Genomic DNA, 18,429 nt, shown 5'->3' with positions numbered 1-18,429 from the left:
TATAAAATTTGGGCATTTTTTTTAAGATAATTTTGAATTAGTTATTTGAAGTTTTAATATTTGAAAAGTTCCCACTGCCACCTAAAAAAAACGCGATGAAATTTCACGTAATTGATTTCCATGCAACTCGGGATAGAAGACTAAACGTTTAGCACTCCAAGACAAAAGATTCTCGATAGAAACAGATATATTCTTTTTCAGAGGAACTAAAGGAGGCTGATATATTACGGATGTTTGTGAAAACAATGAAAAACCCTATGTTAGATCCCTGAGGAACACCTGCTTTACACATATGAAGAGTTACTGTTGATTAAATTGTAAGAATGTCCACTATTACGTATCATACACGGTCATTACATCCCTGAGGAACACCTGCTTTACAAGGATGAAGAGTTACTGTCCATTAGTTTATAAGAAAGTCCACTAGTACGTACCATACACGGTCATTGTAGCCTTTGCTTCTTTTTCATCTTCTAGTGTTGATACATGACACTTATATTCGCCAGATAACTCTGTCGTTGGGTTAAGGATGTTCAATGATCGGTATTTCTTGTGGTAGTCCTGTAAAATTAATGATTTTATTATTTAGACCCTGGCGCCGCGCCGGTGGATCGACCGAACGCCCCCGACGAGTGGCCCGGTCGATTGCCACCGAAGTATCGCTACACCGCCAAATATTAAGCTTCTAAGTTCAAAATTATATTCAAAGTTTTTAACCAGATAACTGACGAATTTTGTGATACGGTATTTGAAGTTTTGTATGCAGTAATGCTCAATGAAAAAAAAACTACTAATTTTGATAATTATTTATGTTAAGAAGACATAGCTAATAGATACTTCAACTATCATGCAAGGGTTCTGAAACGCCACAGCCATTTCGTTTCTACCAGATTTCTACTTCTCTTAATGAATAACGAAGGCCAGTTTCCAGCCAGCGACATGTGAAGTTTTGAACTCACGAATAGGCTCGAATCTGTTGTAAATTTAAGCTGTGATTTGAGAAAGAATGATGAAAACATTAATGTTTGCGGTCAACATTGATCACGCCGGTGGCGCGCCGCCGACATCTTACCGGTGGCGCGCTGTTTTTGGCCCCGCCGCCACCGGTCTTCCCTCATCGGCGCGGGGCCGGGGTCTTTGATGCTGATACAGTAAAGTCCATTCAAAACATCTACTTCAAGGTCATTCGGATTTAAGCTTTCCCTTTCGTATTGGTTCTAACCAGCCTATCTTAGTGGATCTGTCTGAACTGCCAATAATCTAAAAATGAGAAATTGATCAGCTGGATAAAAAGGGACCGTGGCTTTGTCTGGGTTTTGGTTGAATGCCAAAAGGTTTTCTTACTCTATTTTAGCAGCAAATAAGACAATTTGAGGATTTCATTAGAGCTTTGGCCTACAGTCCTTGCTAAGCCACAGGATTGGACCAAGTGAACAGTTGAATTTATTTCTCTTTTTCTCTCTGTTTTTCCTTTCTTGCTTTAATTAACGCTAATTATCGATGTTGGTGGATTTGTTTTTGTGTTTTTATGTTATGTTTTGTGTTTTATGTTTGTTTATATTATTTTATGCTATTTTGGGTGAGACGAAGGCTGGCTGTTTTCGTGTGAACTGACGATAAGTTGATTTTTTACATATCATTAGTTTGATTATTTGATTATGAATAACAGTTTAAACAACGTTTGTATAATTTCCCTGCCAAAAGGCTATTAAGCCCTCCGTGATCAGTTTGGATATCTATCTGTTTTGATGTTTCCCAAATAAATGAAGTTGACCTTGGAAATGACCTTCCCCAGGAAATGAGAATTTTGAAAACTTTTTAAGCATTGTGACCACGTCTTTACTTTAAAAATTCTGCCTTCTAAAGCTATGAGTATGCTCACCCTGAAATAAATAGTTTTTCTAAGTTGCTTCGAAATGTCGAAATGTCGAAATGTTGAAATGTCGAAAATTTCGAAATGTCGAAATGTTGCTTCGAAATGTCCTTTTAGACAGCAGTAATTTCAGCTGCACTCGTCTGAAACATTGAGTTGTGCCTTAACTAAAAAAAACTATGAGACTAAAAAGAGTAAAATAAATTTTTGTTTTAATTTGTTAAAAAAAAAAAATTCACATTAAATTTTACTTTAAAATGCTTTTGCCTCCAAACTAACTTAAAAGTAGTAATTTTCTACTTCCCTGGTAGACAAAAAAATGAAAATCATTTCAGACTAAATTGAAACATTAGGACGGCTTTGAATTATTTTATAACAATTCAAGAACGACTTTCTGCGTCACAGCTACTCCAATCTTTGATTTTTAGTCTTAATCTTTGCCGGATAACAGGAAAAAAACCTTAATTTTAACATTTTCTTTTTTTCTTGCATTACATCTATTCAAATAAATAAATGAAGCAATATTATGTTACAAGTTAATGCTATTGCAGGCTTTCCAGACTATTATACTCTTCTAATCCCCAAGGTTAATTTCCATTGTAGAAAGCACTCTATCAATATATATGAAAATGACCTTTCTCAACATCCAAAAAATATTTTATTTTATTTCTACCCAAGCCGATATTTAGGACAACTAAAAAAAAAGATGGGAAATTATGTTGTTTGTTAGCTTACCTCAGAAGCTCTATATTCTAAATTGACTTTTCCCTTTAGAAGTCCCAAATCCTGAGGCTTTCGTCCTGGGATCCATTGATAAACAGGAACTGGAATGTCTCTTAAGTACCACTTGACTACTAATCCGTTTTTCTCGTCTTCGGGAACGTTGTAATCACAATCCAAAACTAAAGACGAGACAGTGCCATTTTCAATTGCTTTTGGAACGTTAATGCTCACTATTTCAACTCCTGTGAAAACAAGAACATATTAAGGATTGATGCAGTGTTATAAGTGAATATTGATTGAAGTTTGTTTTTCCATGGGGGGGGGTGAGAAAATAACATATTTAAAATTGTAGTAATATTACAAGGTGGTAATATATTAATACAGGTCATAATGGCACATGGTTTTTCTTCATGGGGAAGACCTTCCACAGAGTTCCGATTGACTAAGCCCCAAGTGAACATAATTGTTCTCTGGAAGGGTGAGAAAATAATAAAACTTTAAATGACAAAATATTTAGAGGTTACAACAGCGTTTATTAAATAACAATATATTGACATAAGCGATAATAGTACACTGTTTCCTTCAACTCAAGACAAATGTAGTTTTAAACCTTTTATGTAATGAAAACTAACATGAAAAAAGGCAAACCATTTGGCTAGTGGCCAAAGGCTTTGGCTAGTTTATGGCTTTGGCTTTTTGGCTTGGGCAAAGCCAAAACCATTTGGCTTTGGCTAGTGGCTTAGTGGCTAAAGGACAAATAGCAATGTAAATATCGTTTAATTTGTAAAACACCCGTTCTCTAGGGGCTGGATCTAATCTAAATAAGACCTTTTCTAAGAATAAGGACTCTTGAAGGCTGGCAGGAAGAGAGGAAGGGGGGAAAGCACTCCCTTTTGGGCAACAAGAATATAAAAAAGAAGTAATAAAAATAAGAAAATCAGATATGTTCCCATTTCGATCTTGATAATAGCAAAGGGCCTGGTATCACTTGACCCCTTTTGGGACATTTCCATATAGCACTCAAACAAGTAGGGAACAACCTCTATATGGCTGAACAGACGTAGCATTTTTTTTTTTTTTTTGACGGACGTCACAATCTTTACACAATATTGTGTGATAGTATAGGCCCGTTCTTTTGCACTAAGATCTTACATCTAAGATCCCACATATTTCTGCAAAGATTTCCGTTCTTTTAACTCATCTTTGTTCTAAGATCTTACAGCTCACAGTTATCAAGAAAAAATGTGATGGTTGTCATTTTTCTGTCATATGAAACGAGGGTGGAAGAGCTTCGATGATATAATCATCATTGTTCTTAGACCGCTGATCAGAGCAGAATGATGAAAGATGTTTGCAAAAGAACGCCATAAGATGTAAGATCTCAGTGCTAAGATTTCACTTTTAAGCGTTCTCCACAAAAGATGTAAGATCATAGCACATAGATGAGTAAAAGAACGTCCCTTATATAGCTATCTTCACGATTTTATATTATATAGCTATCTTCAGAATCTTTATACAAGGCTACCATAGAAAGCACAAGCTTTAAAAATCATAATTATGGATCTTTACTGTATTGATTCCATCCAAACCGAACGATTTAACTTTTAGAAATTATTAAATTAACGACCGTAATAGTTGTTTATCTATTTGTATTTATATTGATTGTGGTCTAAAGGCTTGTAGTAAAACCCAGCCAGTGTGTAAAATTAAATTGAAGGTGATTGTAAGTTATGACTTATATTTCGAGAAAACAATCAAAACAACAAAATTCCTTTTTCTTCTTTATAAAGATAAATTCATCAGATGTTCTTTCAAAGGCGCCTTTAATTTAGTCCAAACTTCATTGGATTCGGGCTAAATTCATGAATTTTGAAACCCTTTTAACCAGCTACAACTATAAGTAACAGCGTCTCAGTTTATTAGCCTGTTTGTTTGTTTTTGTTTTTTTTTCTTTTTTTTCTTTATTCCGGCTTACGAATTTGGCACAGGTGAGCGTGTGGTAACCAATTTTGTTTTAAATAAATATCTTAAGTTGTGAAATTTTTAAAACGACTTTGCAGCAACATTTATGGACTTGGTAATTTGAGGTAATATTTGTTTGTTTTAATAGTTATTTTGGACTGGGAGTGACAACTTAGAATTACCGAACATAGAGACAATAGCAAGTAGAACTTGAACAGACTAAAAACCGGTGGCATAACTTCGTCAAAATCCTGGGGGGGGGGGGGCACAGTTGGAGCCTATTTTCCCAAATCAAGTGAAAATGACAATGAAAACTGAAAAATGATTCATATATTACCATAAAGGCAAATATATACTAAAGAAAACTGACCACTTTCTCTGAATACTAGAATTATGCAGACTTATCTTAGTTTTGACAAGATTTTTTGCAGAAACTAAATTTCAGCTGGGGGAGGGGCAAATGAGGTCTTGGGGGGAGGCAAATTGGGTCTAGAGGAGACAGTTGCCCCCTGCCTCATATCAAGTGACGCCCCTACCAAAGACAGCAGTGGCAGTTCTTGGCCTGGGCAGGGAGGCAGCTGCCACCCAGTTATTCTGACATCTTACATTAAATTCCTTTTATGCTATATAAAAGGTATACCTCTGGCATACCTAGCCTCCCTCCCCAAATCATGAGACCTCAAATTGATACTCAAGGACCGTAGAGCCATTGAAAATGGACAATGAAATGTACTCCAGTAACTAGCGATGGGTAATAATAAAATAGGGGTTTCAAATCAAAGTATCTAACTTTATTTTGAAATTATAAAAATCAGCAGCATACAAGCTTCGTACATTAAAAATAAACTTGGATTGAAAGTTGACTATCATTTACCATTTGTGAAAAATGTTTGTGAGTATTTGTGAGCTATACAGTGGCGGATCCAGGGGAGCGAAGGGTCCCCCCCTAACGTAGTCTAAAGTAGTGTAATTTACTTAATTAACGCAATTTTGCGTTAATTAAACTTGCTCCTGACGCAAGTTTATCGGATCAACCTATTTTGACCCCCCCCCCCTAAAAAAAGTTCCAGATCCGTCCTTTGAGCTATGTCGGTCATAAACTGTATGATAAATTTATGATTTGTGTGGATCGAGACTCCGATGTCCCCCACCCCTGCGTTCATCCTTGACACACTGTGCTTTGTTTTAGGACGTTCGTTGTGCAATTTGCAATGCCAGGTTTCCTTTTTGCAATTTGTGTGCTCAAAAACTTTATAAATCGAGTTTGGTATTTTCCGTAGCTGACAGCCAAAGCTGAAAAGGGAGTTGAAGAGGATTAGTCGAAGAATGTATGGTTAAATTAAAGGCAGGACATTGAAGTAGCTGAAAAGTGGGAAAATCTGGCAATATTTTTTATTGTAATTTTAAATGATAACATAGACGTTTATAATGCAACATTTTAAAAATTTGACAATTTTTAGCAATTACGAAAGACTAACTAAGGTTCAGTTTGGATCAAACTGAACTTAGACGTTTTTTGTGCTTTGAATTTGTCTAATCATGCTGGTGTTTTTAGGTTTTATAAGTTTTAAACCAGAACACAAATTTTTTTTCTATAATTTCAGGGGGTGGGGAGGGGTCTTGAATCTTAACACGAGAAAAGTATTTATTGACCAACGTTTTATGCTTTTAGACGGGGTCTATTGGACCTCCCTCTGAAGGGTAATTCCCACACCCCAATTTGGAGATAGGTGTTTCCACATATCTTTGTTTTAAGCTAAGGCTTGAAGATCAATGAAAAATACAGCATTGAATTAGATGAAGGTCTCCAGTCCAGAGCTACTGGAAATCGTCTAAGATAATAGATTGTTAGTGACAAAATACGGCTTTTAAATGAAAAATGGCTAACGTTATTTTAGGCTATTCAAATCGGCAACTCAAAACTTCCGTAAGAACTTAAGCGTAAATAATTATAAGCGAGGAATTCCTATTTGTTGCTTCATGACAATTGACATGAATGAAAAAGGGACACTTGTCGTTTCCTTCTAGTTTTACAAATTTTTCAATTTTCAACGCTTCTTTTGTCTAAATATAAAGGGTAATCCATTATATCTAGCGAATTTTGATCGTAATACAGCTTAACATCTCTTTATATAGTTTGGAAAAAATTGGTTCTCAAGAAATCCAATGAAATCGAAAACATAAAAATTGATAGAGAGCGATAAAGCAAAAACAGTTTAAGCCTTAGTACAGTTTCCGAATTATTAAATTTTTATCACCAGCATTTTACAAAAATATGGGGACCTTAGAAAACTGTTCCAGAATGTTTCTCTTGCAAGGTGTGCATTGTATTTCCCCGCATACGTGCAGCATAGGCCTACTCTTTTACGTGCAGTTATGGTCACTGACAGGACACACAGGTCAGAGCAGGGGGGGGGTATGAACATTTTTAGGAGATGAAATCTGATGCTCAAAAAAATAAATGGGTACTTTCCCATTATACATTTACAAGAAAACCAGTCACGAAAAACCAGTCACGGAGACGGCTTCAGAGTAATGCAATCCATAGCGTGGTTTTCATCGCGTATACGATATTTAAACTGTTGCTTTTTGGGGTTTGGGGGGGCAGGTATCTAGGTAAGGTTAGGTTACGTATTTTGTATATGCAATGCTTTACCCCCCCCCCCCCTAATGTGCAAATATATAGCCCAAATTTGTTTATAAACTATGATATATTGATGATATTGATGAGATATTATGGGTTAGGTTTTTAACCCATCTCTGAGATTTATAAACTAATTTAACTTAACCCAACCTAAGTTACCAAACCTAATTTTAAATTTTACCATCAAAGCTTGTATAAGACTGAAAAAGCTGATTCACAAAGCTAATTGAATCCAAGCAGTGAAAAAGGAATTTCAGACATTCACCGGTAAATGTTGACATTAACCAGATAAAGGGCATTCACAGTAACATATACATATCATTTTAGGTATCAATAGCTTTTTACCTTCGATGTCGAAGACTGCAGAAGACTGCTGCCCATGCATATGCGATATAACTATTATATACCCGTATGCATATACCCTGTCCGTTATTATATGGAAGGCCGTATCCAGGGGGGGGGTTACCCGTTTTGACCCCCCACCCCCCGAAATTTTTGACTGAGTCGAAAATAAGTCGAAAATTAGTAAAACCTACGTAAAAATCAGTAAAATTAGTCGAAAACTGAGTCAAAAATTAGTAACCCCCCCCCCGGAAAAAAAATCCTGGATCCGCCCTTGTTATATGGTATTCTTTTGTCCTTCTATTTCGATGGATTAAGGTATATGCTCCCTGTGGAACATGCAATTTTGTAAAAAAAAACACAGCCATATCATTAAATACGATTAGCTTCACTGGTTTTCTAATCTATCCATTTCCTGAAGCAGAATTATGATATTCCTGATACTTGTTCCTAAAGAATGATTTAAATTTGCTTAAAATAGGAATATCCTTGTATTTTCGCATGTTTTTTAACATGAAAAAATTCAAAGTAGAATTCAAAAGTACAATCTGTTAGATGGCTAAAGCTGAATCTCAGCTATCGAATAATAGCAAAATAGTTGCCTGTTCTTTCAAGCACTAATCCCTGGAACTGCAGAAACATAGCATGCCAAAAACTTACTTGATAAACCAAGTCCAATTTTTTATTTTTAACACCCACAAATAAATAAATAAAAACTTTCACACTGGCGAAAAACCTATGGGGGTTTGTGGTCGTGCCAAAGTTCGCATAACTACATACCTATTAAGTCAGATAATTAATTAAATCGGTACTTGTCCATTATTCAGAACACACCCAAGAAGTCAAGTTAGGTTAATGGTAATGAAATATACCAAAACCTGATGATAATATTATACCTTAGAACTAAAACTATGGAAACTAGAACTAAAATTATATTAAATACCTAACCCACCCTAGCCTAACCCAACCAATACCCAACTCTATATATTAAATATTTAATTCAAATATAGCTGCATCGTATTATTTCTCACTCAAAATAAGCAAAAGTGAAAATAACAGAAGAAAAAATAAAAATATAAAAAGAATAACAACTCCAGTCACCATCAGTTCTTAATTCCCCCTCCAACACCCTGGCCTCCCTTATAAACATTCAGATAATTCTAGTTCAGTATCCATGCACTGTACAAATACTTCATCTGAAAAACGAAAGTTCGTGTTTGGGAACAGTTCCTTGTCTCATAAAATTCTGGTCAACTCATTTAAAAGTTGGTTTCGAAATACACTGACTTTGATGCATGATATTTTAGTAACCTTTATCAAAATTATTCGGTCATGTCTTTCAGGGTTGGGAACAGAAAATGGGAGGAGTTTGGAAATTCAAAGGAATATTGTTTCGTGCCATATGGAATCAATCAATTATGGCTGGAGAGTGATTAGCTCTCTGTTTGATTGGTCAATCAATTTAAACGAGGTTTTTGCGTTTTGTCTTTGTTTATTTTCCATATTGAATTTGATTTATGTGAACCAAAACGGAAGCTGTTTGTAAATAATTTAGAGAAAGGGTACTTGTGCATTATACGGGCCCACGAAAGAAGTCAAGTTTGGTTAATACAAATGAAATAAATTAAAATAGGATTAATATATAATAGTTTAGAAACAAATTTGGGCTATATATTTTCACATTATGGGGGGGGGGGGGAGTATTGCATAGCATATATAAAATACGTAACCTAACCTAGGTACCTTTTTCTTCCCCTAAACCCCGAAAAATAACTGTTTAAATATTGTAAACACAATGAAAACCGCGCTTTGCATTCCATTTCTCTATTACAAAGACACGTTTGACGGGTAACCATTAGTAGTTCCTTTTACAATATATAGCGGTGGGCCCGCATAATGCTCAAGTACCGAGAAAGTACAATAGCAAAATATTTGTAATTAAAACAGACCAACAGGTATAGGGTAAATAAAAAAAAATCCCAGCAATAAATATTCTAGGTATTCCCGTATATCCAGAATACACTCAAGAAGTGAAGTTAGGTTAGCCTAATCATAATGAAATATACCAAACCCTTAATAAAATGTAATACGATAATATAATTTGGGATAAATATTTGCACACTAGGGGATGGGGGTTGGTTCGTAAAGTAGGGGAGAGTGGGGTTGGCTCGGACACGGGGTGAGTCTGGACAAGAGCCTCTCTTCCTACAACGCCCTCTAAAATTCACCAAAAAAATACTATAGACGTGCCATCTAGTACCCTACTTGAGTATGTAGTTTGGTTATCACACATGCAATCGTTTTTTAAATATTTGAGGAAAACCGAAAAAAGGTTGGTGTGGCGTCCTGTATCTTTCTTTGTTTGTGATTTTATTTGGCCGTTATTACTAGTCATTGAATTTTGCTGACTGTTGCAGCATTTAACTATGGCACTGCTAAGTTGTTTAAATTTTAGTTTTTGGCGGTATCTATAGTAGTTACAGCGTCAGTGAGGTTTCAGACGTTTAATCACGGGTGGTGTTGCTTTCGACATCGGTAGTGGTGTGGATTTGGACATTGTCTGAACCCACTCCAGGCACTTTTTTGTGGTAAGCATTTCCAACTACTCCTCTTTTTTCACATCGTGTACCTGTTAATATGCATTTTATTACTTGTTATTAAAAACAGTTTCTTTCAGAATGCCTCGATCATACAAAAGGAAGCGACAAGACCCTCTCGTTAACCTAAAAAACATGAAGAAAGCAGTCGGGGCTTATCTGAAAAAGGAAGGAACATTGAGACAAATTGCAGAAAACTTCGGCATAAAGAAGTCCACGCTACTTAACTATGTCAGGCGCTCGAGGCCGCAGACAGGAGAAGCGGATAAAAGTGTCAACGAAGAGCCTGGGCCACTGCAGATAAACTTCCCGACGAGACCAAAACATAACAGGCAAGTTTTTGAAAGCGAACACGAGCAAAAACTAGCCGACTACTTTCGCACTTGTTCGAGAATGAACCATGGACTGACAACAACTGAAGCACGAAAATTTGCTTACTCTTACGCCTGTGCGAATAACATTTCTGTACCAGAAAACTGGTGTTTCAATGAAGCAGCGTCAATGTACTGACTTCTTGCGTTTCTGAAGCGGAATTCAGACATCTCGGTGAGGAAGCCAGAAGCCACAAGTCAGGCAAGAGCCTCCGGTTTCAACAAAACTGTCGTTCAGACGTTTTTTGACAAGCTACTTGATGTCTATGGAAGTTTTGGAGCCAAACTGACGGCTGATCGCATCTGGAACGTTGACGAGACAGGTATAGTCACCGTGCTTCCACCACCGAAAGTCCTAGCACCAACTGGACAAAAACAGGTTGGTCAGACTGTGTCTGCAGAAAGAGGTCAAAACGTGACTGCTGTATGTTTCGCCAGTTCGTCTGGAGCGACTATTCCATCGGTCTTCATTTTCCACGAGTGAATTTCATACCTAAAATGACAAACGAAGGCCCCCCTGGTTGCCTTGGGCTTGTGAATTCTTGTCGTTGGGTCAACGGCGACTTGTTCTTCGAGGCTATACGACACTTCACGAAAAAAAAAAAACCAGATGAAGAGACTCCCATCCTACTGCTCATGGACAACCATGATAGCCATCTGGATGTACGTGTGATCGAAGACTGTAAGCAAAATCACGTGACACTGTTGACATTCCCACCCCACTGCTCCCACAAGCTTCAGCCACTTGATGTAAGAATGATTTCTCCTTTCAAGGGTGCGCTGAAAGAGTGCTTCAATGAATGGCTGCAGTTGTTTCCGGGACCGCGCGTTTCAATTTATGAAGTAGCCTCACTCAGCAGGGTTCCTTTCCTGAAGAAATTCAGTACATCCAACATAGTTTCTGCATTTCAAGCAGCTGGAATTTTTCCATTCAATCGCAATGTACTCCTAACCGGAGCTTTCGCCCCATCCTTTGTGACGGATAGGCCACTAGACCAAACAACCAGTTTGCAGAGCCCCTCGTCGCAAGCCAACTCCGAAGCTGGACCACCAATTGCTTCTTTCATAAGGCCGCCCGAAGAAGTAAGACCTTTTCCCCGAGTGGGGGCTGTTACTGTTCCGGGACGTGGGAATCGCAACAGAGAGAGGACCCGTATTCTCACTGACACCCCTGAGAAGGAAGAGATCGTAGCTAAAAAGGAAAACAAGGCCAAGCCGACGCCATCTACAAAGAAACGTAAGAACAGCGTGGTCCGCAAGCCTAACAAAGACGACGGAACCGATGAGGCGGAGACTCTTTCTGAACCTGCTGCCCCAAGTGACTCCTCAAGCGACGAGTCTCTTCACTGTGGAGACGTAGAAGAGGACCTTGAGTCTTTTGATATTGACCAAGCTCAAACGGATAGCTATGTTCTGGTAAAATTTAAATTGGGCAAATCGAAGAAGTCGTATATCTTCTACGCTGGCCAGATAAAAGGAAAAACTGTAAGCGATCTAGAAGTCTTGTTCCTTCGCAGAAATGGAGCACGGTTCATTTTTCCGGAAATTGAGGACAAAGCCTTCGTCTCTTCAAACGACATTGTTCTTTCTCTTCCATCACCAACTGCCACTGGAGGGACTGAACGGACAAAGCGAGGACTCACTTTTCAATGTGATCTCAGCAGCTACAACGTGACATAGAGCTCCTGTGAGCTTTGGTTCAAATTACTTGATTTTTTTTCTTCAACTTTCATTTTACTTGTTTTACTTTTATACATATTCAAATTTTCAGTAAATGGCGTTTTTTTCTTTAATCTGTGAGGTTGCCGAACCCATATTACTGCTGTCCGAAGTAACCCCACACCATGTCCGAACCCACCCCAGACCGTGGGGTAACTTCGGACAATAATTTTTTTTTTATTGTTGGATTTTTTGTCTAAAGACGAAAGATAAAAGTCTACCAAAATTCCTGACAAATCTTGGACACAATCTCTTTCTTTTAAGATGAAAACGAAGATGGATACTGATTGGGATAGAAGCTGCACCCAACCAAAAAATTTTGTCCGAACCAACCCCACCCTCCCCTAACCTAACCCAATATAACCTGACCCCCACCCCCTAATGTGCAAATATATAGCCCAAATTATACAAGTCTAATGCATTCTGTCACCCTTCATTTGTCTTTGTCGCTATGAAACTGGTTATTTTAGATCTTACATTAAGCATACTTCTCGAGTGTGTTCTGTATTGTACGGCGATGTACGGGAGTACCATATTCTACTTTCCTAAGATTTTATTAGGCGTAATTACGGTCACAAATATTATACAACTTAGACACCTAGAACTTTTTCCACAAAATAAGTTTTTCAAAGAAAAGTGAAGAACTCCATTAAACCAAAAATGAGCAAAAATAAAATCAAATAATCTATCAAGTGTGAAACTACCACAAATCAGTATCAATAATTAAATGAAACCCAAAAGGAATAGAAATTACAATGAATAACCAAATCGAACTCAAAATGAGCAGAAATTAACATGAGTAGGGCTTAAAATCCCTATGCATTCCCAAGGCCAGAACATAATTTGCACTCTACTGAAAAAAGTATAAACGTTTTTACTTTCATAACTTTAATAAATAAAATAATATTAACATTTTGGTTACTAAATATCAGTATTTGTATATTAAACTGACAATGTACGTTCATTTGTATTTTTTTTCGGTAAAGTGATTGGATGGGCACAAGTCGTTTCAATTTCCAAACGAATGATTCCTTTTTGAAGTTTCTACGACAACGCTTTTTATACAAAAAACCTTATATGCCCCCAGGTCATAAGTTAAAACCCTTGCAGTGAGGGCTGTGGGGGGAGTGTCATCCTCAAAAACATAATTTCCAGACTTTTTAACTACGTCGAACAAGATGGCTATCTTAAAATTTTGACTGAATGTATTTGGGAAAATGGTGGGTATCAGAGGGGTGTTAGTTATCCTACAATCACTTTCGACTGTTAAAAAGGGCACAAGCCCTTCTAATTTCCAATCGAATGAACCCTTTTTGAAGTTTCTACAACATCACTATGTATAAGAACTTTATATGTCCCCAAGGCATAACTTACAACCCTTGCCGCGAAGGCTTTGAGGGGGTTATCATCCTCAAAGACCTAATTTCTAAGACTTTTAACTACATTTAATAATACGGCTATATAAAAATTTTGATAGAATATGTTTGGGAAAACGGTCGGTTTGAGAGGGGGGTTAGTTATCCTCAAATCACATTTGACTATTGAAAAAGATACTAACCCTTCTAATATACAATCGAATGAGCCCTTTTTCAAGTTTCTACGACAAAGCTTTCAATAAAAACCTTAAGTACTCCCCAGGGCATAACTTACAACCCTTACCCTGAGGGCTGTAGGGCGAGTGTCATCCTCTTAGTTATAATTTCCGGACCTTTCAACTACTTTGAACAAATGTGGAAGGGGTGTTAGTTGCCTTCCAATCATTTTTTTCCATTTTTCCCACTATTTTCCTTTGATATAAAATATGCCTAGAGGACGATCCAAAAAAAAGATATCAAGTAAATGGCCTTTTGAGCTTCCTTCAGATGAATACAAATAACATTTTGAGTAACGAACTTTAAATGCCACAAGGGAGCATCAGAAATGCCTAGATGCCCACACGGGGGGGGGCGTCTACGGACTGAGTCAATTATTATAAAGTAAACGAATAAAAGATCTAAAGCCGAATTGACCGGCCATGTAATCAAAAGTAATTCAGTTACTTTTGTGATTTAATGAAGGTAGCTACAAATTAAAAATGTTAGTAACTGTATATTATATACTTTAGGTTAGTCTTTTTAAGTTTTATGTATATTTTTTAGTTTTTTTGTTGTTGTTTTTTTTCTACACTGAAGAAGCCTTGTTAGATACGGGCGAAATATTCGTTTGATTTTTGTTGTTTTTCTTCGTTTTCATTTACTGGCCATAGATCTGTTTGTCGTCTTTATATTCATTTCTTTGTGTTTTTCCTAAAGTACACATTTATTTTTTGTGGAGCTCTAACTGAAGACCGCCAGATTCTACTTTCTTTGTAGCACTTTTTTACACTATTTTTTAAATAGACAAATGACAACTCATAAGACACTAACTGTCAAATAACACGATTTATCACTAATTTATTCTCCATTCCTTCACCAAATATGTAAAACTATAAAATGCATAAATTTCATTTTATGTTTATATCACCCTCCCCAAGGAGAAATCTAATCATAGAAAAATCTATTGAGACTTTTTCCTGGAAAAGATTTGCCCCCATAATATTAAGATCCTCTCTTCATATACAATAATATCTGGAAATCTAATATTCGGCAAGTTTTTCATTACTATTAGGCGGAATTAAATCTGCATGTTTTCTGATTAAAAAACTATTTCCTAAATTCAAAATTTAATATCGATAAAAATATCCAAAAGCGTAAACCGGAGATATGATTTGACACAAAGTTCAGATACTGTTTTTCTATGATGAACCTACTACGGGAGGCTGGGGAACAAATCAATTGGAAAAACGATAGCAAAGGCCTGGATGGAGATGTGAGCCCGGATTCTCTGAGACTGCTTTGGGAGGGTGGTGCATTTATACTATGAGGACCAATTGGTAAAGAGAGGAAAAAGAGTTATTTTTCTTTTGCTGTAGAGAGGGGGGTGAACCAGTCCTTATCAATAACGAGGGTTGAATAATTATAGTTTTTACAGTAAGCTTAAAACTCTATTAATAAACTATAAATAACTTAAAATATAAATACAAAAAAACTAAAACTAAAATCTAAAAACTCTAGTGATAGAGGACCGTGAACCTTCAGTTTCTGGGATTATATGGGAGGGGGTCAAATTTTATAAGGGTCAATTAGTAACAAGAAGTCAAGGTGTATTTTCTTTTGATGCGTGGAGGGAGGATAAACCAGTCTTTGTTAATAATGAGGGTTGACATATTTCTAGTCCTTGCACTATGCTTAAAACCCTAATGCTAAACTGTAAATAACCTAAAATACAAATTATACACGACCACTAACTAGCTAATCTTTAAATAACCTAAAACAGGCACGTACGTGAGAAATTTTTTTGGGGGCAAAAATTTTTCGGAAGAACCAAATAATAAAGAAAAGTCATTTGGCAATTTTTACAACAAGTGCCCAGAAATTTGAGAAAATTGTGTTATTTTTTGGGGGGATGCGCCCTTGTCGCTTCCGTCCCTGACCTGAAACATAAAGCATAAATAGCCAAAATTAAAATATAAAAACCCTATTACTAAAATATTAATAATCAACGGAGAAACTGTGCTTTCTTAATCAGCAACTTTTTCTCAGGATATAATCGATACTTCATCCTTCAAGCTTAAATAGCCTTGTAAATAGCAAAGTAAAACATTCTTAACCTTAATGAATTGAGTTTGCAACAAATTACTCTCATATAGCCCGTTCTAGAATTCAGCCATCAGAGTCCTTTGTAGGAATTAAATAAAAAAAAACAAGTTTTTTTTTTAACTGAAAGTAATGAGCGATATTAAAACTTAAAACGAACAGAAATTATTCCACATGAAAGGGGCTGTCCCCTCCTCAACGCCTCGCTCTTTACGCTAATGTTTTTTATATGTTTAAAAAATAGAGTTGTGAGACAGAGTCAAACTTTAGCGTAAAGAGTGAGACGTTGAGGAGGGGACAGCCCTTTCATATACGGAATAAATTTTTTCGTTTTAAGTTTTAATGTCGCTTCTTACTTTCAGTTAAAAAAAAACCTGTTCTTCTTATTTAATTTCTGAACACTTTTGAATTAATGCAGCTTTGATTTTGGCTCCCCGTACATGAATAATTAAAACGAAATTCGCATAATAATTTTACTTTTTTTTATGATTTTTCGTACGATACGATAGATACGATACGACTGAATTTTGTTCGAATCACAAATCCCTAAATCACAAAGGCCGTTTAAATAGAATAGATAGCTCTTTTGAAAGTACTAAAAAAAACTTCAAAGTAAAGAGCGAATTATTGACCAGGGGGCGAACCTCCTCATATACGCGATAATTTCTGTTCGTTTTAAGTTTTAATGTTGCTCCTTACTTTCAGTTGCAAAAAACTTGTTTTTTTTTAATTTAATTTCTAAACGTTTTGAAAAATGCAGCTTTGAATTATTCACCGTACATGAATAATTAAAACCAAATTTGCATATTAATTTTAACTTCTTATGATTTTTCATACGATACGACACATACGATATGATTGAATCTTGTTCGAATCACAAATCTCTGAATCACAAAGGCCGTTTAATTAGAATAGATAGCTCTTTTGAAAGTACTAAAAAAGCTTTAGCGTAAAGAGCGAGTTATTGACTAGGGAGCTAACCCCTAAAAAATATGCAATAATTTCTGTTTGTTTTAAGTTTTAATATTGCTCCTTACTTTCAGTTGAAAAAAATGTTTTTTATTTCATTTCTGATCGTCTTTTAAATAATGCTGGGAAATCCGGCGTCTCCTTCATAGAAATGACCATTCCCCCCGGAAAACATCCTCCATGGAATGATTCTCCCCCGTAACCCCCCCCCCCCTCCGACTCCCCCCACCAGAAAAAATCCCTCCTGAAAACGTCTGTATACTTTCCAATAACCAATACTATATGTAATCAATGGACAAAGTTCATAACTTGCAGCCCTTCCCCCGGGAACTGTGGGGGATAAAGCCATCCTCAAAGACATATTTATTAAATTTTCGACAATGCTGAAGAAAATGGCTATCTCAAAATTTTGATCAGGTGACTTCGGGAAAAAATGAGCGTGGGAGGGGGCCTTATTGCCCTCCAATTTTTTGGTCACTTAAAAAGGGCACTACAACTTTTAATTTCCGTTTGAATGAGTCCTCTCACGAGATTCTAGATCATTGGATTGATACAATCACCCCTGGGGAAAAAAAACAAATAAACACACATCTGTGATTTTTCTTCGGGCAAAAAAAATACAAAATTCCACATTTTTGCAGATAGGAGTTTGAAACCTCTACAGTAGAATTTTCCGATACACTTAATCTGATGGTGTCATTTTCATTAAGATTCTACCACTTTTAGGGGGTGTTTTCCCCTTTTTTTGAAAATAAGGCAATTTTTTTTCAGGCTCTAACTTTTGATGGTTAAGACTAAACTTGATGAAACTTATATATTTGAAATCAGCATTAAAATCCGATTCTTTTGATGCATCTACTGGTACCAAAATTCCGGTTTTTAACCGGGTCGCTCCTTGCTTACAGTTCGTTACCACGAACTGTTTGATCAAAAGGGTGCGTCAGTGAGATATAGATATGTTGAAGAACATATTCTTTCTTTACGTGGGGTATACAGTTTTATTCAGCGTTATTTATGTTTAAATATCATCAGAGATTACTGCCACAATGTTTTAGTGAAATATTCGTGGCGAATAGTTGTCTTAACAAACACCTAACTAGATAAGCATCCTAGATAGGACGCCCTCACGCTGTAATGAAAATCTTTTTCTTTTTTTTTTGCATTCGTCATTTTTGTTCTGGGTCTATCAAGGCCGTATCCAGGGGGTGGGATACGCCCCTCCCACCGAAATTGTAAAAAAGGTAACAAAAATGAACATAAACAAATGTTTGATGCGTTTATAAAGTTTTTTTTTGTAACCAACCCCCTCCCCGAAAAAAATCCTGGATAAGACCCTGGGAGCGAATATGGTTTACCAAGTGGTTAGTAACAGAGGAATATATAGCTAGTTTTAAAAGTAGTCTAAAATATACGTGTTTTAGTGATTATATTATTTCTCAGTGATTTTTCCGACTGGTCGCTCTCTCACAGAAGGTGGCCTGCGTTTAACCCCCGGAAAATACCCCCCGAGGAAAATACCCCTCCGCAGAAAATACCCTTCGTGTAAAATACTCCT

At 36.5% G+C, this 18,429-nt stretch overlaps 1 protein-coding gene across 1 annotated transcript in view; it reads right to left on the bottom strand.

Annotated features, from left to right (window-relative positions):
* LOC148949881 (uncharacterized) overlaps positions 1-18,429 on the bottom strand; it is a 166,617-nt gene that overhangs the window by 97,995 nt on the left and 50,193 nt on the right. The window contains exons 2-3 of the mRNA XM_089091353.1: positions 2,609-2,838; positions 435-561 (exon numbers count right to left, since the gene is read on the bottom strand). Of these exons, the coding sequence (XP_088947479.1) occupies positions 435-561; positions 2,609-2,838 (357 nt within the window). The remainder of the gene's footprint in view (positions 1-434; positions 562-2,608; positions 2,839-18,429) is intronic.

This window comes from Artemia sp. Qi Xiang Cuo, chromosome 7 (genome assembly GCF_049724085.1).
Source record: "Artemia sp. Qi Xiang Cuo chromosome 7, ASM4972408v1, whole genome shotgun sequence".
NCBI classification, from domain to species: Eukaryota; Metazoa; Arthropoda; class Branchiopoda; order Anostraca; family Artemiidae; genus Artemia; species Artemia sp. Qi Xiang Cuo.
The sequence above is the reverse complement of the archived record's forward strand: the minus strand, read 5'-3'. Positions and strand labels throughout refer to the sequence as shown.